Below are 27,997 nucleotides of genomic sequence, written 5' to 3' on the forward strand. Positions count from 1 at the left end.
GATCCAGCTTTCTGCTATGGCCTGGGAAAGCAGTGAAAGATGGCCCAAGCACTTGGGCTCCTGCACACTCGTGGGAGACCCGGAAGAATCTCTTGGCTCCTGACTTTGGATCGGCTCAGCTCCAGCTGTTGTGGCCATCTGAGGAGTGAACCAGCTGATGGAAGACTCTGTTTCTCCCTCTCTGTGTATAACTCTTTCTCTCAAATAAATAAGATTAAATCTTCCAAAACAAAATAAAAAAAATCAACATGAGCTGAATTATATACCATCATAATACATACGATAAATTTTGCAAGGTGGAGAGGAGGAACTGATGGAAGCAGTCTGGGCCTAGAAGCCCAGAGCTGGGTTCTTGTTCCAAACCCACCATTAACTACCTGATGACCAGGCCCTAGTTTGGGCTCCTTGTAGGAAATGCAGAGATAGCTATAAATATCTGCATATGTCTAGCTGTGATTCTTTACAACAGAGGGCTTTGAATTTTCTAACCTATGAAGTTGTTCAACAATCCAACTCTCTCTACTCAGATCCCTACAAAAAATTTGTTCTTCAAAGAAAAAAATTATAAAGCCAATACCCATTACTAGTCTCAACAATCAGCCTTTGGAAGGCAGAGTTTTTGTCCCAGAAAGAAAAAGCAGATGTTGAGTAAACAGTTTATGACTCCAATGCCCCGATTGTTATCTTTCAGCCTGCACGGACTGCTTAAAATGCCTGAAGTCCTAATTACGTAAAGTTGTAATAACTGATGGGAAACAAAAGACAAAAATCTGCATTTTCAGGCCCTAAAGACCATCAGCTAGACAGGATCCTTGGCAGGGAGTATGTGCGATAGCAAACAGACCCACTCTGTACTTGTCTAAAAGTCACTTATTTTGGTCTCTAGATTTAGATTACACAGAATTTGCTCTCCACCCTTGTTCTGAAATAGCCAGAATGTAGAACTTCCTGCCTGTAGCTGATTCAAAGAATTCTTTTAACTATTTTATTTACCTAGTTTATTTACTGTTGGATTATTTTAGTTTTATTTAGTTTATTTACTGTTGAATTTTTCTCAGCACCACTTTCAATTTACTTTTTCTCCTTAATTTTCTTTTAAGATTTACTTTATTTATTTGAAAGGCAGAGTTATGGGGGAGCATCTTTCATCGCTGGTTCACTCCCCAAATAGATGAAACTACCAGGGCTGGGCCAGGCCAAAAAGCCAGGAGCCAGGAGCCAGGAGCTTCACCGTGGTCTATACCAGTGGCAGTGCCAAAGCTCCTGGGCAATCCTCTACTCCTTTTCCCAGGTGCGTTAGCAGGGAGCTGGATCAGAAGTGGAGAAGCCAGGACTCCAACTGGTGACCATATGGGATGCCTCCACCACCATTCGCCAGTTCAGAGGCTGTGGCCAGGGTCTCTGTTTCCAGCTGGCACCACAGGGACAGCAGTACACAGCTCATCTCACTGCTTCAACATTAAATGAAGTAGCACAAGCGACTGCAGAGATCCGCTACTGGCGCCATCTTCTACTTTCTGCAAGTTTGGCCTCCAATGTTCTTAACAATGCAAAATTCTTAAGTTCCTCCGCCACTCCTCCAACCCCCCCACCCCCGTTTATAGTTTTCAGCACATAAGCTACAATCTCAGGGGATCCCAAACTCCACCTCTTTTCCACCTTTTGTTTATCATCTCTGTTCTATGTGAATTACTCGTAATCCCCACCTCCAGCCTCACCTGCCCTGCTACACTCCAGACTGTCACAGCCCACAGGCAAAGGACACCTCTGGAGACAACAGACCCCAAACCTCAGCTCCACAGGGCAAGCCCTTCCGCCCCTCTTCTGCCTTCTGAATTTGCTACCTGGAAGACAGAAACAGGCCCCAGGGGACCTCACACTGCACCTGCAGGCAACCTCACCTCCCCCTCTACATCCCTCCCCCAGCCTATCAGGCTCCTCCTGGGCCCTGCAGCAGCTGGCACCTGGACATGAAGCCCCGGAGTTTCCCTCCCAGGCTGCCACCGGGCTCCCTTCATTTGCCCTCCCAGCCCCGCTCCATGATGCTGCCACAGGACCTCGCAGAGGGACTGTCACCCGTCTGGGCCTGGCTGCCTGCTGGTGGCATTTCCTATGTCTCCCACAGCCCAGCAACCTCCAACTGTCGCCACCCACTGCTCCACCTCACCCACTCTCACTGGGCTCTCCCGGCCCACGGAGAAGATTCTTCTTCAACGGCTCCCCCAGGACACCTGGCAACGAGTGGCCCATTCACACCCCCATCACAGCTTCCGTACGTTTCCTCCCTTTCCTCCCCAGTTTCCTTCCCTGCTGTACTCCCAGGCCTAGCACAGTGCCTGGTGCTGAGCCAGCACTCAGCAAGTGTCGGTGAAATGGCTAAAATGATCCCCAAAGGAACACAGCTTCCCACTTCCTGTGCTCTCCTCCCTCTCCCACCATTAATTCCTCATATTATTTTTTAAAGATTTATTTATTTATTTGAAAGTCAGAGTTACACAGAAAGAGCAGAGGCAGAGAGAGAGGTCTTCCATCTGCTGGTTCATTCCCCAGTTGGCTGCAATGGCTGGAGCTGGGCCCATCCAAAGCCAGGAGCCAGGACTTTTTTCCAGGTCTCCCACACGGGTGCAGGTGCCCAAGGACTTGGGTCATCTTCTACTGCTTTCCCAGGCCATAACAGAGAGCTGGATCAGAAATGGAGCAGCCAGGACACGAGCTGGCACCCATATGAGATACCGGCACTACAGGCAGTGGCTTTACTAGCTACGCCACAGCACCGGCCCCAACTCCTCATATTTATTCTTCTCAACCCTGGAAACTCTTCTATCCTAGGGGCCAGGGTTGTGGTGCAGCAGACTAAGCTGCTGCCTGTGGTGCTGGCTTCCCATATGAGCACCGGTTCAAGTCCTGACTGCTCCGTCTCTGATCCAGCTCCCTGCTAATGCATCTGGGCAAACAGCAGCAAAAAATGATCTGAATGCTTGAGACCCAGGCAGAGTTCCAGGCTCCTGGCTTCAGCCTGGCCCTGCCATTTGGGAAGTGAACCAGTGATCTGTCTCCCCTTCTCTCTGTAACTCTGCCTTTCAAATAAATTAATTTTTAAAAAACAAACTATTCTATTCCTAAAAAAAAGAAAAAAAACTGCTTCAAAAATCTCCCTTCTTCATTGCTTTGATAGTGCATTAATATTTTCACTTCCTTAAAAGATATAAAAGGTGAATAATATCTTATTAAAGCACCAATATATCAGCAGTCAATAAATCAAATCATAATTAAGAAGCTGTCTACACATCACCAAGATTTCAAGAGAGATCTTAGGTATCACGTTCCACAAACTTCAATTTCATTATTGTGTGGTGTTTTATTGAACCTGAGGACAAAGGTAAAAACTAAACTACCAAGTGTTTCTTGAAGACTAAAAATAACTGCTGCGGGAAATAAGGGACATTGTACCAGCCGGCAGTTTTTTGTTTCCACTTTTGGCTAATTCCGATTAGTTCAGGGTTATAAAGCATGTCATCCCATTAGGGAGCGTTCCATTATCACGATCGCATGTGTCTTCAGACCACGTTCACCGCCACCTCTGTCGCTGGAAGTTTCAACTGCAGTTGTTGGGGCTGGATCTTTCCTGTGAGCTATGCTGAGCTCCGTGTATCCTCACTCAAAACTCGAATTCTTGGGTAGGGACCCCAGGATGCAGCCATCTCAACGCTAAGGATTTACTGGAAGAGAAACGTATGCTCACGTGCAAACCTGTACACAAATGTCTACTGCAGCTTCGTTCACAATCACCAAAACTGGAAACCCCACGTCCTTCAGCCGGTGAACGGATGAACAGTGAGCACCAGTACATCTTGGGGGTGGGGGGATCTACTCTGCAACAAGAAGCCGCGTGGATGGGGCTGCTGCCCATGATGCCAGCATCCTGCATCAGTGCTGGTTCCAGTCCTGGCTGCTCCACTTCTGACTCAGGTTCCTCAAATACATCCTGGGAGGCAGTGGATGGGGCCTTGCGTGCTTGACCCCTGCCATCCACACAGGACACCAGGATGGAATTCCAGGCTCCCAGCTCCTGCTTGGCCCAGCCCTGACTATTACACTCACTTGGAGAGTGGACCAGCGGGTAGGAGATTCTCATGCCACACGTGCACACACTTGCTCGCTCGCTCTCGCACTCTTTCTCTCAGTAGATACAAAAAAAAAAATAAATTAATTAAAAAAAAAAAAAAGAACCAGGTGTGGCTACTCCACACAATAGGCAGAAAGCACAAAGGCACTTTGCAAGTGAAAGAGGCCATTCATCTGACTACTCCGGACAGGACCCAGCCAGAGGGACAGAGAGCAAAGTCTGCCAGGAGGAGGGTGGGAAGAGCCCCGCTGTCAAGGGACAGAGGAATATTTCTGGCAAGACAGAACTCTGTCAACTGCGTGCCAGATCCAAGGCCCGGCACATAACCAGGGCAGGGCTTCTGCGTGGCAGCTCAAGCCACCAATTGGGGCACCTGCATGCCGTACAGTGCCTTGTTCAGGAGTCCCAGCTACTCCACTTCTGATCCAGCTTCCTGCCAGTGCACATCCTGGGAAGCAGCAGACGACAGTTCTAGGGCTCGAGTCCCTGCCGCCCACATGGGAGCCTGGCTGGAGTTCTGGGCTACTAGCTTCAGCCTGGCCCAGCCCTGGCTGCTGCTGGCATTTGAGGAGTGAACCAGCAAAGGAAGCTCACTCTCTCTCTCTCTCTGCCTTTCAAATAAAAATAAAATAAATAAGAAAAAAAAAGCAAAAAATTGTACGGAGTAAATGTTATGATATGTAAGTTAAAAAATAAAAAGGTTAGTTAATTCTTTAACCATGACTTGGCTGAAGATCATCTGTAAAATACAGTTAACACAGAGGTGTGGAATTCTGTAATGTTTACCGTGGCTGCTACGGCTCTAGTCCCCAGGTGCCGGGGTGGGAGGAGGTGCTCAGGGAAGGAGGAAGGAGCAGCCCCAAGCCTTCTGCAGTACTTTCAGGTTTTGGCGGCCCGGCCCGCCCCGTGTCAAGGCAGTCTCTGCTCCAGCTGCGCAACAAGACACAGTTGTCCCAAGGACCAAGGACGGGGAAAGGTGACTTAGAACAGACTGAACGCCCAAGCAGCCCAGCCCAGGGAAGCATTTCAAGGCAGGAAGCAAGGGGGAGGGTCCTACTCAGAGGGAACAGCTGAAAATCCCTCCTGGTGTTGGCTACCTCCTTCCTAGAGCTTCCTTAAAAATGCGCTGAGGCGGGTGGAGGCAGGCTAGGCTCAGTTCTAACAGCCCTGGGTCCGACGCTCTTCCACATGGAAAGAATGACTCTGCGTAGGCAAATGACAGAAACAAGCAAGGGTTCAACACCCAGTTACACTTTCTTTCCAGTGTGCTCTCCTGCGCCCAAACCACACATTCCTGCTCCAGGGGATGGCCGCAGGCTGTCCTGTCCCGGGAGACCGAGGCTGCCGCAGGCGGTCCCAACCAGGCGCCAGGCTCCAGGTGTGGCTGCCAGCACACCGCACCGCGACAGCGAGAGCCAGGCACAGGGCCCCGCCCAAGTGTGGGTGCCACCCTGCTCCCCCAGGCTCTCCCAAGAAGGAACCTGCCCTGGCTTATTCTCCCCACGCCCCCATCGCATTCCCAAGGCCAGCAACCTCCCGTCCCCTCTCCCCTCTCCTGGGAGACCCGGGCCTGCCACTTTGTTAGACCTCAGCGGGAGATGAGATCAACACCTGAGACAAACCTCGGTCCGAGAGGAGCTCACGCTCGGCCGCCCGGGAGAACCAGCTCGGCAGCCTTCGGCCGCATCTGCAGCTGGAAAGACTGGCCTCCATGCAAAACGGCTGCTATTTCCAGGAGACTTCTGGGGAGCGGGGAGGGGGAGGGGGAATAACAAAGCTGACAGCCACCAGGAGAGTAAACCAGAACATTCCAAGGCATGCAATGCCTAAAAAAGGTTTTTTTTAAAACATAGTCTCAAGAAACGGTCATTGCGAGGGGCTGGCTGGCAGAGTTAAATAAAAACCACTGACTCTGGCAAGGCAGGAGTGCAGGACTAAATGACCACGCAGCTTACTGCATTAAGCTAATGAAGGTTTATCACGTTGGCCATCTGAGTTTTAGTTGGCACCAGAAAAGCAGCAGCCGCCTATCATGCAACATGGATTCGGATCTGCTTTGCAAGCATATTTCTGCCACAGTCACACGCAGCACCTCTGGCAGTCAAAAATGAGGCAGAATTGAAAAACCAATTTCAGCACAGTGATTTGCAAAGAATTTCGTTCCATCGTGTAAGCTTTTTACAGGTATACCCATCCGAGACTACATTTACGTCCATTAAATACTACGTCAAGGATTCCGAGCTAACCACATGCCCTCCTGTTTCCCTTTTGCCAGTTTTATCACACTGGCTGATGTTCTGCAGCCACATGAAAAACACTAACAATAAAGCCCTTACATACTTAACACCCTTCCTTGCGGATCCCGGCCCACCCACTGCCAGCTCGCCGGCCCGCCCGCCCGCCCGTTCTAAGATCCTCGGCATTTCTGAAAAGCCTGCATTCCGTGAGCAAGTGGGGGGGGGGAATTCTTTCCCACCCTGTCTCCTCTGGGCTCCTCTTGACTGTACTTTGCACCAGAGCAGCAGACAGGCACAACCGGCTCATCTGTTGCTGAGATCATATTGGATGCGATTCTGGAGCTACTGGTTTCCTGTTTGGGGAAGCTGCAGTTCTTTTCCCCAGGAACCCCAAGGCAAAATGTCTCTCGTGTTCCCCTGGTAAGCTCTCGCAGCCTTTGTTCTGCACTGTGCTCCACTCCTGCCTGCCTGCCTCCCCTCTCTCCTCTCAAAGCCTCAAACTGCCAGCTCAGATCTGACTGCGATCCTTTCAGGCTGCAAGCATTCCCTACCATCCGGTAGACAGGGAAGCCCTGGGCTGGAACAGGCACCTTTTTCATGCACGAAGCCAGACTGCCCGGTTCCCTCCTGTGCTGCATTAGTATTCCACAAAGAATCCAATGGCCAACTCACCGTCAGCGGCCCCCAAAATCAATAAAAGACATTCCACCACTTCAGGTGAACGGCGGCCGGAGAGAGCAAGGTAGAGGGAAGATGGTAGAGGAACAAAAGGCGAAGGCTCCTGGAGACGCCTCACATCCTGCAAAGGTGGCCGGGCGGCCCCGCGCCGGCTCACGGTCCCAGGGAAAATGCTACATGGGTACTGCTTCCGTCCGAGGCACAACAGCAAGCAGATTCTCACAAGGCCCTGACGCCTACCATTCTCCCAACTTCCTGCTTCCCAGGCCGAAGCCCAGACACATACGACTTAATGAAGGCATTCAGATTTTTGCCTCGATTAGCAATGCCACCAGAAAGTCACTCTAATCCCATTAAACCTGGCTAACATAAAGAGTATTTCTTCTGTACTCTGAGCCCCATTTTTCTCTCCGGGGTACCAATCCACTGCTAGCCTGCGCCTGAATGGCTCTGCGAATAAATATTTAAATTCATGCTCAAAATAGCATATCTCACCTTGTGAACCTTGACCCTTTGGAAAGACTTTGGACCAGTGTTCAGTTACTGTCACCCGGTTGCATTCTCTGCAAATATGAAAGGGTTAAAAGCAGCCCCAGTCAACAGGCCTACAAGGAAAAAGAGAGAGACAGCATGTATGGCTAACAGCATCACTGGAATGCATTTATGCTCATTTTCTAGAACAATTCTGTTACCTTTTGGCCTTCATAATAGTCAGAAGTATCCCCAACACCCTTTAGTAGCTTCTAAAAGGAAAAAAGCACAAAACAGAACACAGCCTGCGAGAGAAGAAAGGCATGCAAAGTAGCATTCTCCAGCAACAAACAAGCTACCATCACAAACCCACCAGTTCATTTTGGTTTGGTTTTGTTAAAAACACAGAACGCGAGAGAGACTGCATAAACCAAGTGTCCCCACCCTGGCAAGACACATTTTTTTTTCCTTTCTTTCTTTCTCTCTCTCTCTCTCTTTAATAAGGGTCATAAATCTCAGCTCCTTGTCCATCCCTTAAGCAAAAGAAAAAAGGCAGGAAAAGCCCAAGTAACCTCAGATCCTGCAAACCTGCACCTTTTTTTTCCATCTTCTCTACACAGTCTTTCAGGGCTAAATTAGTCACGTACCAGTGCTGTGTGGTGTCTAAGTGTGCATTCACATACTGTGTTGGGATGGAACCTTCCTGCACGCGCTCTGCTTTTGGCTGCCATGAAGGGAGGAAGCTGCTATCCCACTGTAGTAGCTCAGTGACTGCATTGTGTTCAGGAGCTGATCTGCCTCAAACCAGTTTCAGCCGGTTCTGGTCACCCTACATAAAAAAGCTATGGCAACCCTCGCTGAGTTGCCAACAAGTCCCTGAAAATCATCAGCACAGGGGGACCTCGCTGGGGGTGGCCTCTCCCTGTCGGGTCTCCCAGAGGCGGGGCAGGCCGTCGTGTGTCCCCCCCTGCCCTCCTCCTCGCCACCCCCGGCGCAGGCCAGCCCAGGCTCACCTCAGCAGCACCCCAGAGCCCCGCAGGGCCCACCCCCCGCCCCTGCGGCCCCTCCTCGCCTTCGCCCACTTACCTCCCACAACCCGGCTGGGATCTGTGTGTACGTGTGTGTCAGTGTGTGTTCCCCGTGTTGGTGGCTGACAGGGAGCCCCCCGGAAGGCAAGCTGTGTGTGTCTCCTCACACGGGATGCGTCGGCTGCGGGAGCCGGCCTGGCCTCTAGCAGAGTGGTGCTGGCTTGTTGACCAGGCTCCTCTCTGCCTGTCACCCCCACCCCACCCAACCCCCTCCTCCCTTCCGTCCCTCTCCTCGCTCTCCCAGCCCTGTCACCACCACCACGGCAGCCCCCCCAGTCTCCTCCTCCTCCTCCTCCAACCTTCTCTTCTTTCAAGCACCTGGGAGGGGGAGAAGCCCGCAGCCCCTCACCTCGGGGAAGGGGACTGGGGCCGTCTGGGGCCGGGGCGCGGGGCAGAGCGAGGGGGCCGCGGGGGGCAGGGGGGCGCGCAGGCCTCCTCGAGAGCGCCAGCCAGCGAGCGAGCGAGCGCCCGGCCCGCGCCCACGTGGCCCCCTCTCCCAACCCGCGGGGCCTAGCCGGGCCCGGCGCGCCCGGGGCCCCCCAGGCTCGCTGGCGGCGGCGAAGGCCGGCTGTCCCCAGGGCCGGGGTGGGACAGGCCGCCGCCGGCAGGCCACGGGGCCTGCGCCTCACGCGCTCGCCCGGCCCGCCGGGCTGCGCACGAGGGGCCGGCGCCCCCGCCTCCCCCGCGGCGCCCACCCGCCGCCCCTCCCTCGCCGGCCGCCCCCAGCCCCGGAGGCGCACACCCACCCCCTCGCCCGGGGTTGGCCTTCGCAGCGGTCAAGCCCGGGCGTCTGGGCCGCAGCTCGGATGACCTTTGTTCAGCGCGGCGCCGCCGGCTGGGCTGCTGCTGTGGCTGCTGCTGCTGTCGTCGGAGCGGCGGCGGCGGCGGCGGCGGCTTCCATGTTACGGGCGTGTCATCTGCGTTCCCGCCGCCGGGGTCTGTGTGTGCGTGTGCGGTGGAGCGGCCTCGTCGCCGCCGCCGCCGCCGCCGCCGCCCGGCTCCCGGCCCCCGGCTCCCCGGCCGCCGCCGCCGCCGCTGCCGCCGCGGCCTCGCCGTGCGCCCTGCCCGGGCCCCGCGCCTCCCCGGGCGCCGCGCTCTAGGCCGCGCGGCGGCGGCGGCGGCCGGCCCGCCACGCCGGGGCCTAGCGCTGGGGGTGCGGGCCCGGGCGGCGGCGGCGGCGGTGGCGGCGGCGGCGGCGGCGGCGGCTCGGCCCGGGCGGCGAGCGAACAAAAGGGAGCGCGGGCGAGGGGGAGGGGGCGGCCGGTGGGGGAAGGGAGGATTCGGGGAGAGGCGGCGGGAAGCCCCGCAGCCGGCGGGCGCCGACGCCCGGCCGCTCCGAGCCCCGAGTCCGGCGGCTGCGGAGAGGCGCCCCGCAGACCTGCCAAGTCTCGCCCATATGGGGCTGCTGGATCGCAGCTTCGCCCCGGAGAGCAGAGCGGGCTGGTGGTGGCGAGGGGACGGAGGGAGGGCTGCTGGGTTTCAGACGACGCTGCGGACTCGCACCCAGTCCTTGCCATGGCCCCCAGCCGCAACTTACTCGAGTGGAAGGAAGCAAGGCCTCGCCAAAGATGGTTGCAAAAGACCGTGAGCCTCTAAGCCAGGATCTTGAAGCCAAGGTGGTGGTGTTTTGTTGTCCTCGTAATGGTGGCAAATAAGTGAGAAGAGAACACGCTATCTCCAGCTAAATGAAATCTGAAATTCTCCCCGGAGGTGGACGAGGGGGCTCTCCTCTGGGTAGTTAGTGGCTTGGAGCCCTTTTCGCCTTAAACCGAGCCACAAAAGAATGGAAGACACCCCCTGGGGTGGGGAGAAAGCCCTGGTGGAAAACACACACGTTTGCTTTCAGAGAAAAAGCCACTGGGGCCAGATTGAAACATGGCATGTTCGGTTCGTGGAGGGCTTTTTTTTTTTTTTTAATGGGGGAATGATATTGAGTAAACAAGATGTAATAGCTGGATCTTTAAATTCTAGCAAGGAGACGACGGGCGTACAAATATAACGAGCACATAGTGTACGTACAGCAGGTGGTCGTGGTCTACAGCCCAGGAAAATACAGATACAGACCCGCTAAAGGCCACCAAGGTGTGTGCAGTGCTAACCCATTCGACAAGGACACAGCCTGGGATCCCAGTCCACATAGGACTGCTATTTTTCCCAGCCCCGCGTCCTCCTTCCTATACCGTTCACAGACCTGCGAGCCGTGGAAAGGTTTTTAAAACTAGAGAGAAACCCCCCATGTCAAGCGGATGGTGCCGAGCTGGAAATAAGACAAAATGGAGAGACCTGAAAAAATGTCACTCGCCTTGGACCCCACTCCGAAGACACATTACCTGTGTAGCAGTGGAGGCTCCGGGTTTTATTTTAAATTAGGTGGGTTAGTTAATGTTTGCAGAGTGTGCTGAGAAGTTTAAAAAAAACTCTCAGTAAGCCTCTCTCTGGTATTAACTTCCATGGAGGAAGCCATTGTTCTCTGTGCTAGGGGCACTGCATGATGCAAATGGCGAGTAGCTTTTCATTTATTTATTTATTTATTTATTTTGCTGTTTAAGACTTCTCACGCAAATAGCCCAAATTATTGCCTCAAGAAGGGTTGCCCTTAATTGTAAGCACCAAAAGTGTTTGGAGCGGCAGGTTAGTTGGAATACTATTTACATATTTACACACACTCAGACCTCGGTGAGCTGCAGATTTCGCCCGCCCCGGCATCAGGTTTATCTGTGTTGCAAGGCGATGAAATGAAACGCTCGTCATCTTTTAGCCCAAAAACGGTGCCTGGGCTCTTGTGGGCTGAGTTTCCGCTTTACCTGGACTTGATTTCATGTGAAAAGAAGCCCCCCTTTTTTTCCCTTCCCCCCCAACAGTAGGCCTTTATTAATATGCATGTGAAAACATTCCACGCCTTGAAGAGCAGACAAGGATCTGCTCACTTGAAATCTTGATAACGCGATGCGTGTTACAATATACGGAGTTTCACCCTGTGCAGACCAGAGTAAATCCCAGGTTTCATGGATTTGGAATCTGTTTACTTAAAACACTCTCCGGCCCCTCCCCCCATTCCCTGCTCTTGAGAGCAGAAAGCCCCGCAAAGCAGCGCCTGAATGGTGCCAAGAGTTGTACTAACAAAAGTGAAGGCTGAATTGCTGATCATAAAGTCTTCAGCTGCACAAAGGCCTCGTGGCTTCATAAAGCCAAATGCTTTTGGAGCAGCGCTCTGTACAAAGCCCCGTGTTTTGCTGCAGCCCCGGCTGGAGGAAATTTGGTTTAAAAGCACAATTCATCATCTGCACAGGTATCATTGCATCTGCTTAGAAATACCATAAGCAACGAAAACGTAAAAGATAATGATTTCCTGCAAATGATCTCCATTCTGTTTTTCACAAAGAGGATTTAGAGAAAACCCTTGGCCAGGTAGACCAGTAGTTAAAGGTGACTCACCCAGCTTAGTCCATTTTGCAAAATCCTTGCATTTCATAGCTGGAAAAGACAGCTTTTATTCTGTTGTGTTTTTTTTTTTAATGGACACTACCCCTTTCCCAAAAAAAATCAATACAAAAAGACTCATTCTGTTATTCTACATCTGAGGCTACCTCGTGCACTGCTCTGCTTTGAGCAACAATAGAACCAGTAACTCGACTGCAAGAATGAAATAAAACTATTATTTGAGAGTGGTAGATAGGGAAGAGCAGAACAAAGGAATCATAGGATTCAGATGCCAAATGGAAACTAAAGGAATTCCAACTCCTTTGGGACTGCGTTGTTGCAGTTTTGTTGCTAACTCTTAATGCTTGGTTTTTCCAGCATTCAGTGGATTGCAAAATCCCAGCTCCATTTTTTTTCTTTTTTTTTTTTTTCCCTCTGGTAATCTTTTGTGGTTGCAGGCCAGCTTTGCAGAAGCATGTCCATATCATACTTTCCCTCCAAATTCCTCTAAGAAATTGGGAAATGCCTTTGTTAGACAGAGCACACAAAGAGTGTGTTCCTGGAGGGGGAAAAGGAAGGAAAAAAGAAGCCTTTTCCTTATCTCTCCATCTAAAGGCCTTGCACAGGGCTCCAAGCCCCAGACCTGACCTACACTTTTTTTTTTCTTTTTGCTCAAAACCAAGCTAGGCCTAGGCGTTTATAGAGAGTCTAATGTGTTAAATTTGTTAGCTTGTTTTTAAAGGAATTATTACACTGTTCGACCCTAGCATAATAAAAAGATTTGTAGGCAGCAAAGAGAAGGCAACGAAAAAAAAAGAAACCTATCTTTTATTTTTAAGAACATCAAAATACAAAGAATGAGGATTTTTGTTTTTAATTTCCAAAAAACATACCCTTGAAAGAAATCATAACCAATTTTAAATGATCAGCCTGCCAGATATCCACTGAAAGGATTCCCCTAATCCTTTGTCGGTGATTCCATAAACAGGTTTTCTGTGGCCAAACCACCTCCCCTTTCTGAGTCCCAGTTTGCAAACCCGTGCAGGGGCCTCTCCCTCAAAGACCCAAAGGGAGGGGTTTGGGCTCCTGGCTGGACATCTTTTAGGAGGCCTCCAGGTAAGTGAAGGACCTCCTATGTCCTGGCTCCTCGGAGGATCCTGCATTCTGCTTAGGCCTAAATGCTGGAAAACTGGCTTTGTCCAAGGAGAGGAAAGGCAAGCCTAGGAACAGAGAGGCGTGGGTGTTCCTGGGAGCTCCTCCCTTCAGCAGTCGAGGGAGAGCCGGAAGTCTGGGGGTTAAGATGCAGGCAAAGAACCGTCGTCAGAAATCGTAGGCCAGCGAGAAGCGAGTTGAGAACGTTGTCGTTTTTCTGGCGCCTTGGTTACTCTGACCTTACGTCTGAGCTTCCTTAAAAGGAGCCTGTGTTTGGGTTCACTTCCTACTCTGCAAGAGGAGGGGAAGAGAAAGAAGAGGAAGCTAGGATGGCTCTGCGAAGGTCATGAGCTTGCTCCTCTGAGGGCTCGCAGTGTAAGGAGGGAACACACAGGAGGTGGGCACTGAGTTCCTGCTGGAAGGGGACCTGGGGGCTCTCCTGCAGTGCAGGGACCCCTGGGCACCCTGCCCCCGAGCCTACATCCTTGCACCCTGCCCCTCGCTGTTCCCAGACCACCTAGCCCTTTGCTTTGCATGTCCCATAGTTCACCTTAACCACCGTGAACTAGGAGATGGATCATAAACTCATGGGCGCCTCCAAGTAAAAACAGCCCAAGTTCAACTTGAAATGTTTTGCCACTGCCATGGCTGCACTATAATGTTATTTATAACTCTTCGGGGGTACGGGCTCTTCCAGCTGCTGAGAGTATTGGCTGCAGACTACTCCCAGCTGCGGCCCTCACTGTACATTATCTTGGGTTCATCTTGTGACGGTTTAGGGGAAGTATCTCACCCAAGGTTATACTCCTTCCCAAGGAGGGAGCCAGCGTCTGGCTGAGGCTGAGAGAGAAAGGCTTGGCCCTCTTGCCTTTCTCTGGGCCAAATGGAAGGGCGTGCTGTGGTTGGGATGTGGTTGAGTGACTGCCAAAGGTTCACACGCTGGAAGCTCTGTCCGCATCGTGGCTGTGTTCCAAGGTAGTTGACCATTGAGAGGTGCAGTGTCCTGGAACATCTTGAGGTCATCGGGGGCTCTGCCCTGGGAAGGAGTTAGGGTCATTTTCATGGGACTCTGGTTAGTTCCCAAGAGACTGGGAATCTCTTTGGCTTCCAGTCTCACCACTGTGATGCCATCTGCCACGAGGCCCCCACCAGAGGCCAAACACATGGAGGCCTCTTGATCTTAGACCTCCAGCTTCCAAAACTACAAACGAAATAAACATGTTCTCTTGATGCAGTAACCAGCCTTGGGGATTTGTTAGGGCAACAGAAAATGGACTAATACAGTCAATTTCTTCCTTCTAATCCTGGCCACCTCACTCCATGGGCGTATTTCCCAAGATGGCTCAGACCTGCTTCGAGGTAAACCAACCCCGGACACCCATCCAACCAGATCCATCTCCCAGGGACTGCACTGCGCTCTCTGAAAGTGGTACTTATTCTCTCTCATCGACCCCATCACCATCTGCTGGGAGGCATCTGCTTCCCTGGTGACTGTAGGTCCCAAGCCCTTCTCACCATATTCATCTCCAAGACTCAACCTCAGCCCATCGCCTCGGTTTGGAGCTGCCCTTGCTGCCAACCTAGCCAACTGCCAATGCTGTCTCCACACTGAAACTCTTTTTGGAAAGGCAAAGCAAGAGGGACTGAGAGTAAGATATCTTCCATCCACTGGGTTTGCTCCCCAGAGGCCCACAGCAGCCAGGGTGGGGCCAGACTAAAGCCAGAAATCAGGAGCCAGGAATGCCATCCAGGTCTCCTACATGACTGGGAGGCACCCAAATCCTTGAGGCCCCTCCTGCTGCCTCCCAGGAAGCTGGAATCAGAAGCAGAGCCAGGACCCCAACTCAGGCACTCCCATATGGGATGTGGGCATCCCACGTGATGGCTTAGCTGCCTCACCAGAATGCCCGCCTCCAGGAATCTTTCTAAAGATACAACCGCATCACCCACAAGCTCAGGCTTTGCCTTGTCTCTGCACTGAGCTTAGAGTGAGGTCTAGACTCTAACACCACTAGAAGGCGCCTTGAGAGTCAGCCCATCTGCCTGGCCTCACCCTCCGTGCACGCCCAGCTCCAGGTTCAGTGAACATTTGCTGCTCCCAGCGAGCCCTGCTTCCTGTCGCTGCCAGGCCTGCACATGTCTTCCAGGAAGCCTCTCCTCACCCTTCCCCAGCCTCCTACCTCTAAGACCTGTGGATCTTGAGGCCAAACTAATATTACTCACCCAGAGGAGCCCTCTCTGACCTCTCCCCACACACAAAATGGGTTTGGGGGCCCCTAGTGTATGTGCATAATTTGCCCTTTGTCATATGATATTTGCAGTGTCTTTGACTTGGTCCCTGTGAGTCGAGAAGCCTGCAAGTTCAGGGACAACGGTTTCTCCAGTGCCATCACAATTAGCAAGACATTTAAAAATTATGTGTTCTGAACATCGAGATTAACACAGGGTTTTTTTCTAATGACATTTAAAGATGAGAGATGATCAAATACTTCATAGTCTGCTGTTAAACTTAATGATAAATATTTGAAAGTTGCTTTTGAAGTTTCTTATTTAATACCAAAAGACCAAAATCCACATGTTACTGGGGAAACACCACTTGTTTCTGAAAAAGTAAAAACACAAATAGTAACAATGCACATGTATATTATAAACAAAAAGCAAGTATTAAAAAATGATCATAATAACCAGAAAATATGGCTGCAAAATAAAACACATTCATGTGTCAGCAAACAGAACACACTTGGAAAATATTGCTGTAGGCTTACAGAGATATGTATTAGAATAAATTACACAGTGTGGGAGGTTTGCTCAACTGTTGAAGAAACGCATAGCGACTTATTTTAACACTTATTTTACTTATTTATTTGAAAGGCAGAGTGACAGAGAGAGGAAGAGAGAGAAAGAGAAAAGAGAGAGAGAAATATTTTCATTCTATTGGTTCACCTCCTCAGTTGGCCACAGTAGCCAGGGCTAATCCAGGCCAAAGCCAGGAACCTGGCACTCCCTCCAGATATCCCATGTGCATGGCAAGAGCCCAAGCACTTGGGCCATCATCTGCTGGTTACCCCTGGAGAATCAGCAAGGTGCTAGCTAGGAAGAGCAGCAGCTAGGACTTGGACTGGTGGTGCTCAGTCTGACATCAGATGCCAGCGTTGCAGGCAGCAGCTTAACCTGCTACACCCCAGGCCAGCCCTGCAGATACTTCTGACACGCTGCTGCTTAGTTTTATCTGCCTGCTCCAGTCCCAATGATAACATACCCCAAAATGCTTAATTTTTATGAACCACTAAATAAGAAGCTTAGTGGAAGAGTGTGTGTTCTCAACCATAAATTATTTGTTTAACCAAAACGTATGATTTTTTTGAAGCTATGTAACAACAATGGCTAATGGAGCAGCTTCTATATAGGAATTAATAATTCTAGGATTAAGTTCTAGAAATGCCAATACATACAAAATTTATCACTGACTGATTCAAAGTTCATAAATTGCTACAGGACATCACCTGTGAGGCTGATTTTATCGCAAAGGGGGAATGGGGTGGGTGGGAGGCCATTATAACTGTCCCTTTAGGAGTAAACCGCTACTGCTCTTTGAAAGAAGATGAGACAGAACTACTTTATCTTCATGGTATCACATGTTGGGTTGCTGGCTGTGCCTTGGCAAGGAACTTCTTCGTTGCTGTTTGGGAAGCAGCAGAGTTCCAAATTTGCCAGCCTTTTCTTTGGTAATACAGTCTGTAATGTGCTATCTGGCAAAGGCTTTTGGAGGACCAACAATGTTAAATCCATTTCTATGAGATAAAGATAATATTTTAACCACACGAAGGAAAGAAATTACCTCCTGGAAAGAAAATCATGCTAAGGAGAGGGCATTTTGGAAACAAATGTTTGGAGATCACTTCTCAATTGATTGTGTTGCTCAAGGCCAGGTAAGAATACTGCCCTTGACAATGATCAGGAAAGTTCTGTGGTGCCGCAGCTGTGGCACAGCGGGTTAAGCCACCATCTGCAGCTCCGGCATCTTATATGGGCGCCCATTTGAGTCCTAGCTGTTTCACTTCCAGTCCTCTCCCTGCTGGTGTGCCTGGGAAGGTAGCAGAGGATGACCCAAGTGCTTGGGCCCCTTTGCCCACGTGCGAGACCCGGAAGGTGCTCCTGGTTCCTGGCTCTGGACGGGCACAGCTCTGGCCTTTGTGGCCATTTGAAGCATGAACCAGTAGATGGATGATCTCTCTCTCTGTCTCTTCCTCTCTCTCTGTGACTCTGCCTTTCAAAAAAAATAAATCTTTTTGAAAAAAATGTGCATTATGATTAATAGTTAAAGATCATCTGTCTGTTGCAAGTGGTACAAAATTTTGTGAGATTTATTTTTCCCACTACAACAGCCTTTAAACCAACTGAAGTGGATTAATTACACTTAGAGCAAGATCTTCAAATTCTGTGATGATCACGTGTTATGCCAAGTGTTCAGGTTTGAGTGTTATCCCTCAAAGGCTCGTGCCCTGAGAGCTTGTTTCTCAGCGTGGCAATGTTAAAAGTCTAGAAGCCATGGGGCCGGCACTGTGGCGTAGTGGGTAAAGATGCCACCTGCAGTGCTGGCATCCCATATGGGTGCCGGTTCAAGTCCTGGCTGCTCCACTTCTGATTGAGCTACTGGGAAAGCAGTAGAAGATGGCGAAGTCCTTGGGCCCCTGCACCCATGTGGGAGACCCACAAGAAGCTCCTGGCTTTGGATCAGCCCAGCTCCAGCCGTTCTGGCCATCTGGGGAGTGAACCAGATAGATAGAAGACCTCTCTCTCTCTTTCTCTCTCTCTCTCTCTCTCTCTCCCTCTCCCTCTATCTCTCTGTAATAAATAAATAAATCTTTAAAAAAAAAAGTCTAGAATGCCTAACAGGTGGGTCCCCATGGGAAATGATTAGGCTGTGAGGGTTACCCCACCACCACCAAGGAAGAGATTAACGCAGGTCTCATGGGATTGGATCAGTTCCCACAAGACCGGGTTGTTAGGAGGGAGCCTGCTCTCTAAATCCCTCCTCTGCGGGCACCCTCAATACCCAGCCCAGTTCTGCCAGGTGCACTGCCATGCCTGGAACCTCCAGAACTGTGAACTAAACCCATCTTTTCTTTATTAAGCAGCTAGCCTCAGCAATCTTGTTACAGCAACAAAAAATGGACTAGCACGTCTTCAAGAAAGCGGCATGTTCCATCATACTAAACCCAAAATATTTAGAATTTTATTGAGAGCAAAGGACTTTGCACTAACTAGATGTTAATGACATTTTTAGTCTGTTGTAATTGCAACCTTTTTTTTTAACTATTTTTGTGTATATTTTGGTAATGTACATGTTAGGATAGTGTTACCTCTAATTTATAAGTGATTTTTAAATACTTTATAAGTAAATAGGTGAATAATTGAATATTCAATAAAGTTTATTTATTTATTTTTTAAACTAAGAGACACTGGGCTGGAAAAATTGCTTGAGTGACCAAGCTCAGCTCTGCTCTGCACGGTGGAAACCCCTGTGGTTTCACTTCACCAATAGCCTGCATTTGGGGAAATAAAATGCATGTGGCCCTGAGTAAACCTCTTCCATGCACCGGATAAATAGGAAAACATTCCGCGTGCGTGCTGTATTTGCGAAGGCCATGAGAACAGTGTACCCTGGCCACACCCTGTCTGAGCCTTCAACCCAGCCTCTGACCAAATATCAAGGAGGTCTGGGTTGTACCATTTATGAAGAGCTCCCGGGGCCTCCCCTCTGGCAGTGCCTCTTTGCCCACCCTTCCTCCCTCTTGTCCACCCCAGATAGTCACAACCTTCCACCAAAGAAAATGACCCAAGCCTATCTTAACCCTAATTAAAATCAGCCAGATGAAAAATAAATAACTTGATCCAGCGTCCTTGTCAGTGGATGAGAGTGCCAGCTGACTGGATGCAGACACACACATCCGCATGGTGCACCCCCTTGCTATGAACCAGCTGAAGCCAGGGTAAGCAGCAGTCACAGGCCCCGCTTTCTCCTTTCTGCCCTAGAAAGCCCAGACCCCCTCACTGGAGTGTTGGCTCCTCACTCCCAACTGAACACGGATCGTCTGTTACACCCATGAGAACTCTGGGCGCGTGTGCCTGCCCCTTTCGAAATATGTACAACCCTTCCTGGAATTCCCCCAAAACTTAATGACCGTGTATTACTTCCCTAAAAGCCAGTCCTACCAAGCCTGCAAGTCCTGGCTGCCCAGAGAGCCTGGTTTTTTGATAACAAGGCCATCTTGGCCCCTTGGCTTGGCCAACCCAAATATATTCCTTTCTGCTCACGCCTCAAGTCATCGTCTCTGTGTTTCCATTGGCATTCATGCTAGACAAGAACCTAAGTCAACTTGACCATGGCCAATGGGAAATTTATGGCACAAAGCATAACCAGTTAAGTTACGCTAAGTTCTAGGAAACTTGCACCATGCACACGGCTCAGCAGCTTTGCAAAAGCAGCAGCAAATAAGTCCTTGCAGGTGCTGCCAACCTGCCCGTTCTTTGAATCTAGTCCACCTTCCTTCTACCCTGGAAACGCAGATTGAGTTAAAAGAAACAAAAAGCCTTTTTCTTAGGGCAAAAGATAAACGCTTTGGCCGCTCCTTGGCTACCTCTCAATGGATATATGGGACCACCTAACTCCGCAGCCTGAAATACTCTCTTGCCCTGAAAATTTGGCCTGGGGCGCTTCAGGCGGCCCCTGGATAACACCTGCTCTGCCCTCGGCTTCCACACTAGGTTTCCCTTCCAAGCAGCGCCCCAGCTGCTCTGCAGAAAGCCTGCCCCTTGCCTGCCTTTGCTCCCCCATGTACCATCCAGCGCGGAGCAATGTAGGAGTTCCAAGTCCCAGAGGAGCCCCCGCAGCCCCCAGTGTGGAGCTGTCATACGGAATTCCAGGCTCCCTCGATGCTCCCCAAGTCCCGACAGCACCCTGCAGTCTTTGTCCTTTTCCAGCCCCAACTACTTAAACTTTGAAAAGTCTCTCACCTAATTAGCATAGAATAAGAGTGCCTATTAGCACTGCAGGCCCATTTCAGTTCTTAACTGTTCCCTGGGTGCGGAGCCAATTCCTGACATAAGATTGGACATCAGGCCTCTGTTCCTGCTCCCTCGGATGCTGCTATGGTTGGAAAGTGTGCCCCAAAAGTGCATGGATGGCAACCTTAATTTCCAATGCAGCAACGCTGGGAGGCCATGCCGAATGGGAGGGGCTGATCATCCCCAGAGCAGGAGCCGCAGGGGCCTCGGCTGCTGCTTCTGCATGCACCACTTGCCCTTCCACTTTCCCTCTACGTCCCTGCCATGCAAGGCCCCAGATGTGGCTGCCCGATCTTGGGCTCCAGGCCTCCCAAACCTTGAGCTAAATAAACTGCTCTCATTTATAAACTACCCAAGCTCAGGTGTTCTGTTCTAGCAGCGGCAAATGGACTGAGACAGAGGCTGTGGCCACAGGCACCTGCCAGGCTCCCCTCCTCGTTGTCTCCCTGACCACCCGAATCACCCTATCACCGCACCCCCTCCATTCCTGGTTACCCCTTCTGCTTCTTCTGTGCCACGGCACTGGCCACCATCTGAGATTATGCTTAAGGCTGCCAGGTGAAATACGTGCGATCTTTGGGACACACCTAACACTGAAAAAATCATTCATCATTTACCTGAAATGCAAGCTGGACTAGGTAACCTGGATTTTTCACTTGCTAAATCTAGCAATCCTCATTAGACTGCAAGTCGAATTCCTTTCCCTTCCAACAGACTCCAATCTCCAGGGAGGACAAAGATGTGGTCTGTCTGAGTCACTGTTCTAAAGGCCCCCCATCCCAGGTATGGGCCTTGTCAAGTCTGGCACACAGTAGGTGCTCGCAAGTGCTGCAGAGCACAGGAAAGCCGTAGCGAGCACACCCGCAGAGGATTTGAGCGCTGAGTGAGCCAGGCCTGCCGCATTCCCATCTGGCCTCCTCTAGCTCCTCGGAAAATATGCAATTGTAACGGGGATTCCGAGGATGCAAACATTTGCTTCCTGCTCCAGATACCGGATTAAGACCACCAGCACATCGCACGCTGCTAAACCTGGGGCAAGTGACAGCTAACAAATCCTAGTAACACCAATCAGGATGGAGCCATAAATTTGGCAATAAAAACAATCATACACGCACACACACACACACATGCACGCACGCACCCTTACCCACTGCTTGCCTTGTCTAGAATCTTCCACTTAGGCACACCGCACTCCTTCCCCAAATGACACTCCCTGTTGCCACTCCTCCGAGCTTTCTTCCCACGGCTAAAAGGCAAAACGACATCCATCACACATCGTCCCCGACAGCCAGCCTTTAAAATACTGGGATGCTTCTAGGGTGACGGTTTGGGCAGCTTCATCTGCTGTTCTGACAGCTGCGCATTGTTAGTTTTGACTCGGTTACTTAGAGGAGACTTTGTAATTCTCTCCCAATCACTCATGTCTATTTACTTAGCTAAGTAACTCTCCTGACCCGTGGCATTCCTTGCAGGGAGCCAGAAAGGAGGTGGAAGCCCCAAAGACACACCTTTCCCATTCAACAGCAGAAAAGCCGTGCTTTCTTGCCATGGGTCATGCTTTTCAGCCATGTTTTCTTTTTTCTTCTGGCTGTCCCATGTCTCTGTCCCAACACACCCCCAACACACCCCACTAGAAGACTTCGCTACAGAACAATTATGAGCAATGTATGAGGATATTCCAGAACTTTCTTGGACTGGGATTAAAAGATGAGTTTATATTGATATAAAATTTTTTCTAGGGGCCGTCACTGTGGCATAGCAGGCTAAGCCTCTGCTTGCAGCACTAGCGTCCCATATGGGCACTGCTTCCAGTCCCGGCTGCTCCTCTTCTGATCCCGCTCTCTGCTTATGGCCTGGGAAAGCAGTAGAAGATGACCCAAGTCCTTGGGCCCCTGCACCCATGTGAGAGACCCAGAAGAAGCTCCCGTCTCCTGCTTTTGGATCAGCCCAACTCTGGCCATTGCAGCCATTTAGAGAGTGGACCAAACTCTCTTTCTCTCCTTCTCTCTGGCTGTAACTCTACCTCTCAAATACATAAATAAAATTGAACAAAAATTTTAAAATAAAAATTTTTTCTAAAGATTTATTTTGAAAGGCAGAACGATGGAAAGCAAGACAGAGAGATAGAGATCTTCCATCTGCTGGTTCACTCCCCAAATGCACACAGCAGCTGGGGGCACTGGGGGGAGGGGCAGTGGGAGACAGGATTAGATTTGGCCAGGCTGAAGCCTGGAGCCAGGAACTCCACTCCACTCAGGTAGCCCGAACCCAAATACTTGGGCCATCATCCTCTGATTTCCCAGCTGCATAAGCAAGAAGTTGCATCAGAAGCTTAAAGACAGGGCCAGTGTTCTAGTGTAGTTATAGCAAGTAAAACCACAGCCTGAGATATCAGCATGCCCTACAGGAGCCCATTTGTGTCCCTGCTGCTCCACTTCAAACCCAGCTCCCTGCCTGTGGCCTGGGAAAGCAGTGAAGATGGTCCAAGTTCTTGGGCCTCTGCACCCGTGTGGGACACCAGGAAGCAGCTCCTGGCTCCTGGCTTTGGTCAGGCCCAGCACTGGCCACTGTGGCCATTTGGGGAGTGCACCAGTGGTTGGAAGAGTTCTCTACCCCCCCCCCCATGTGTGTGTGAGAAAGAGAGAGAGAGAGAGAAAGAGAGAGAGAGAGAAACTTTGACTTCCAAATAAATAAATAAATCTTTAAAAAAAAAAAAAAAAAGCCAAAGTGGGACTTGGTCCCAGACACTCCAAAATAGGATGTGGATATCCTAAGAGTTGGCTTAACCTATTGTACTACAATGTCTACCTCAGTGCAAACATGCTGAAGTCCATGTACAGCTAGGGCCTTCAAAAATCACCAAGAAGCTGTACATGGATTGCAAACGTTTTTGCACCAAAATAAACTCATAATTAAATTCCTATTTTCCATGAATTTTTCGAAGTTCCCCCATATTTCTCAGTACAACTTGATGTAGGAGAGCAAATGGCAAAAATGGTATACAGAGGGGCGGCACTGTGGAGCAGGGGGTTAAGCTGCCATCTGCAGCACCAGCATCCCAGACAGGCACTGGTTCAAGTCCCGGCTGCTCCACTTCTGATCCAGCTCCCTGCTAATGCACCTGGGAAAGCGGTGGAGGATGGCCCAAGTGCTTAGGCCCCTGTACCCACATAGGTGACCTAGAGGAAGTTCCTGGCTCCTGCCCTGGTCTAGCTCTTCTTGTCCTCTGTCCTAAATGACCACAGTCTGCCCATGTGCTATGCTTTTGTGGGTCTTGCCTCTGTTTCTCTGAGGACCTATGCACTCTCTCTGGAGCTGGACTGCTGGAAGGAGTGTCTTCTGTCATTCCCAGGAGAAGGGCAGCCAGCAACTCCTCCAAGTCTAGTTAGCTTGAAACCAAGTAACAAAGTTTGTAAGAACAGAGACTAAACAAAGAGGTGGAGCTTGAAGTTTCATCTTCTGGCAGGGGGCAGAAGCCTCCTCTCCAGCCTGGAGAAGCCTCCTCTCCAGCCCTCAGACATGCCTTGGGCAGCTGGCAGGCTCCACTAGGGCTCCACTAGCCCTGGCAGTTGCAGCCAGAAGGATCAGACCCGACACCTATGAGGCGCTGATGACACAGGTGTCCTTTGAAACATGGTGCTCCATATGACCTCATTTCACCCACTTTCTCACTTGGGTCCTGTGGTCATCCCAGTTTGCAAACAAGTTTAGGTAACCTCTTCAGTTTGGATGTGCTTTGTCCCAACCAAAATGCATGTTGAGACTTAATCTCCAATATAATGATCTTCAGAGATAGTGGGGCCTTTTAAGAGATATTTGGGCCGGCGCCGCAGCTCACTAGGCTAATCCTCCACCTTGCGGCGCTGGCACACCAGGTTCTAGTCCCGGTCGGGGTGCCGGATTCTGTCTCGGTTGCCCCTCTTCCAGGCCAGCTCTCTGCTGTGGCCCGGGAGTGCAGTGGAGGATGGCCCAAGTCCTTGGACCCTGCACCCCATGGGAGACCAGGAGAGGTACCTGGCTCCTGCCGTTGGATCAGCACAGTGCACCAGCCGCAGCGCGCCGGCCGCAGCGGCCATTGGAGGGTGAACCAATGGCAAAGGAAGACCTTTCTCTCTGTCTCTCTCTCTCTCACTGTCCACTCTGCCTGTCAAAAAAAAAAAAGAGAGAGAGAGAGAGAGAGAGAGATATTTGGGGGAGTGTGGGGAGCAGGGCCTGTCTCCCGCAACATGGCGAAATAAGTACTGAGACTACCGGGACTAGACTAGACCACTGAGACTGTTAAGACTAACTCTATGCGTCTGATCTCCCACCATATGGCGCTCTGAGAGAGAGTAAACAAATCTTACACAGCTGCTTCGTCAATTAGCTGATTCCTGACCCAACCCCTGTTTGAAAGAAAGCAGCCTGCTTAGCACGTGGGCAGCAGAGCACGGATTGGTGGGAGAGGACTATAAAAGAGAGAGAGAGACAACATGCGGGGCACCCCTGAGAGAGTCAGTCGGAGAGCTGGTTGGTGGGGCTCCTCTGCAAAAGCGGGGGAGGGGCAGCAAATCCAGGAAGGACCGGTGTCGTTACTCCAGGAGTGGGGGAGCGACAGGGGAGCAAGTCTTTACCCTGCTGCTAAGACACTCCCATCCCAAATGGGAGTAACTGGCTTCTATTCCTGGTTCTGGCTCCTGACTCCACTTTCCCAAGTGCAGATCCTGGGAGGCGGTAGCATTGGTTCAAGCAGGTGGGTTCTTACCACTCACGTGGGAGACATGGATTGCATCCCTGGCTCCTAGCTTTGGCCTTGCCTTGACTCCGGCTTAGCCCTTCTGTTGTGGGCAGTAAACACATGGATGAGAGGGTCTATCTGTATGCCAATCTCTTTTTTAAAATATTTATTTATTTATTTATTTGTTTGTTTGAAATGTGGAGTTACTGAGAGAAAGGGAGAGGCAAACAAAGATCTTCCATCTGCTGGTTCACTCCCCAAGTGGCCACAATGGCCAGGGCTGGGCCAGGCCAAAGCCAGCAGCTTCATCCAGGTCTCCCACGTGGGTGCAGGGGCCCAAGGAATCAGGTCATCTTCCGCTACTTTCCTAGGCTGTTCGCAGGGAGCTAGATCAGAAGTAGAGCAGCTGGGACACGAACCAGTGCCTTCAGGGATGCCAGCATTGCAGGCAGCGTGTTACACACCATGCCACAAGGCTCTCTCTCTCTCTCTTTCTCATGTGTTTGGGTCCTGGGGGACCCACCCCCATGAAGTAACTAACACCATTCTCACAAGGGTGGTTTGGCCACTTCTGAGAGCAGGGTGTGACAGAGCGCCGGCTCCTTTCATCTGTTCCTCTTTGCACGAGTCTTCCTGCCCTTCTGTGCTTCCACTGTAAGTGGAGCAGCACAAGGCCTCACCAGGGGCCAAGCACATGTGGTGCCTGCTTTTGGACTTGCAGAAGTATGAGCTAAATAAACTTCTTTTGAATGATATAGTGATAGCAAGCAAAAACACTTTCCCAAGTGCGCGCTCATTAACAACCGGTCAGCATTCAGTCTCAGGCCGTCTGGCATCCTGGTCTATTTCTTCCAGCTGGACTTGCTGTCCAGATTTGACAGCCCTGAGTCAGCCACAGCCCACTAGCAGCTCCTCCATAGCCCAAATATTATTGACCCTGTGATTCTGTCTTCAAAGCCCCCCACAGCTCTCCGAATAAAACCCTGATTATGTGGGCAGGCAGGGAGCTAGGGAGCGAAGAGGGGCTAGCAAGAGACACCGGCAACAGCTTCATGCCAACAAACCCCTCCTGTTGGAACCAATATGGCTCCCTGTTGGATCCAATATGGCTGCAGGCTTGGCACGCCCATTTCCCATCATGCACCTGAGCCTCCCTTCCCCTCCTGCAAGACAGTATGATGAGTATATGCTGCAGCACCACTTGGAGACACCACGTGTTCAAGCCTGCTCAAACAACGCCCCATTTGAATATTCATTTAGAGCACCACCCCCTACCCCACTAAAGGATGACCCCAACTTTGGTGGGGGCCACTGCCCTTCCTTCCTCATGAAGACAGGTTGCCTGCAGTAACGGCTGAGTGTGTACTATCCCTGTAAGTAAATCTTGTTTTCCATAATACCTGTAGGAGGAAGAAGTTGGAGTAAGCCCAGCTGGGGACCCCATTGCTTATAACACTAGATTTTAGAGGTTTACTCAGCTCTCCAAATGGCAGAGTTACAGAGAGACAGAAAAAAAAGAAAGAGAGGGAGAGGGAGAAAGAGGGGGAGGGAGAGGGAGAGGGAGAGGGAGAGGGAGAGGGGGAGGGGGAGGGGGAGGGGGAGGGGGAGGGGGAGGGGGAGGGGGAGGGGGAGGGGGAGGGAAGAAAAGGTCATCCATCCACAACAGCCAGAGCTGTGCTGATCCAAAGCCAGGAGCCAGGAGCTTCTACCGGGTCTCCCACGAGGGTGCAGGGGCCCAAGTGCTTGGGCCATCTTTCACTGCTTTCCCAGGCCATAGCAGAGAGCTGGATCAGAAGTAGAACAGCTGGGACTTGAACTGGCACCCATATGGGATGCCAGCACTGCAGGCGGCAGCTTTGCCCACTATGCCACAGCGGCAGCCCCTCCCATGGTTTTTAACATCACATTTTTAGAAGAAAGTCTTGCCTGGAGGACGTTACAGGAGCACAGTCTCTTAACCAGGCACCAGACCCTCCTCCCCTTTGTGGACGTCCTAGCCTGGAGCCCACTTCCTCCAGGAGATCTCAGAGACCTTGCCACTGGGCCAGGTCCTTCTGCAGGGCATTCCAGGAACACTCCACATGTCCCTAGTCACTGGGTTTATCCCTTGTCTCATTCACCATTCTCTCCTCAGAGAGTAGCACATAGGGTAACGCCCAATCCCCTATTGGAAGCAGGTTTGAGTCTCAGCTCCTCGGCTTCAGCCCCAGCTTCCTACGAATGCATCCTGGGAGGCAATGGATGATGACTCAAGTGCTTGGGCCCCTGCCATCCCTATGGGACACCCAGGTTGAATTCTGGGCACCTGGTTTCTGGCCCAGCCTTGTCTGTTGCTAGCATTTGGAGAAGGAGCAGGTTGACGGGTGGATTTTGGAGTATCTCTCTGTCTCTCTGTTTTTCAAATAAAATGAAAATAAGTAATTTTTTTAAAAAATTGCCTAACGTCATGGAAGATACTAAAAATGTATCTTTGATGAATAAATACAGAGATAGATGAATAGCTGAGGTCAAGGTTAAGGGCATTCAGACTGAGACATTCCTGAAGGATCTCAGAAATATGGTGAAAAATTGCTTCCCTACCCTATCAAAAAGTCTAAAGTAAAATGCCTGATAGGAAAAGTCCACCTAAGTGACCAAGCCTTCAGGCCAAGGCAAGACCAGACGGTAATCATGAACATATTAGCATATCTAAAGAAAGAATGTGTCAATCAGAAGAGGGCAGTGGGTTCGTTTAGGACCTGGGAAAATAAGCTGCAGTCCAGGGCAGTCAGAATCGCGCTTTCGCAGCGCCAACCCAGAGCCTTGCCTGGGTGGGAGGTGCCAGCTGATGCAGCAGGTGTCCCCCGTGGGGGGAACAGGAGGCAGACAGCTGAGTCACCCGCCTTCCTCCCCCGCCCTAGCTCCCGTGGGCCTGGCAACCCGCTTCCGCCTGCAGGATTGCCTAATAATAGCTCCCCTGTGTGGGTCCGCACCCAGCCTGGCACTTGCCTACACCCTTCCTAGAGGTCAGGCCTTGCCCAGCCCAGCTTGCATCTGGGGT

The 27,997-nt window shown here is 51.0% G+C and overlaps 1 protein-coding gene and 1 long non-coding RNA gene across 42 annotated transcripts in view; both read right to left on the minus strand.

Moving 5' to 3' along the window:
- ZNF532 (zinc finger protein 532) overlaps positions 1–10,460 on the minus strand; it is a 117,556-nt gene extending 107,096 nt beyond the window's left edge. For 5 of the 40 annotated variants that reach the window (XR_016213942.1, XR_016213943.1, XM_070050110.2 and 2 more), the window contains exons 1-2: positions 7,734–8,556; positions 7,537–7,646 (exon numbers count right to left, since the gene is read on the minus strand). Coding sequence is in view for 15 of the 40 variants with exons in the window: in XM_089305039.1 (XP_089161165.1) it covers positions 5,749–5,839 (91 nt within the window). In the remaining 25 variants the exon portion in view is untranslated. Of the gene's footprint in view, positions 1–5,223; positions 5,330–5,748; positions 5,869–7,035; positions 7,075–7,536; positions 7,647–7,733; positions 8,557–8,598; positions 8,743–9,346; positions 10,029–10,137 lie in introns of those variants that run through there. The other 35 variants (XM_089305050.1, XM_070050105.2, XM_070050101.2 and 32 more) reach the window with 31 other exon arrangements.
- A 2,441-nt stretch (positions 10,461–12,901) lies between these two features.
- LOC138844158 (uncharacterized) overlaps positions 12,902–27,997 on the minus strand; it is a 68,319-nt gene continuing 53,223 nt past the window's right edge. Inside the window, exons 3-4 of one of the 2 annotated variants that reach the window (XR_016213945.1) lie at positions 13,966–14,208; positions 12,902–13,463 (exon numbers count right to left, since the gene is read on the minus strand). This is a non-coding gene — a long non-coding RNA (uncharacterized LOC138844158). Of the gene's footprint in view, positions 13,464–13,965; positions 14,209–21,386; positions 21,487–27,997 lie in introns of those variants that run through there. The other variant, XR_016213947.1, reaches the window with a different exon arrangement.

The sequence above is a fragment of the Oryctolagus cuniculus genome, chromosome 10, assembly GCF_051225735.1.
Source record: "Oryctolagus cuniculus isolate XC-2025 breed Fujian yellow rabbit chromosome 10, ASM5122573v1, whole genome shotgun sequence".
Taxonomy (NCBI): domain Eukaryota; kingdom Metazoa; phylum Chordata; class Mammalia; order Lagomorpha; family Leporidae; genus Oryctolagus; species Oryctolagus cuniculus.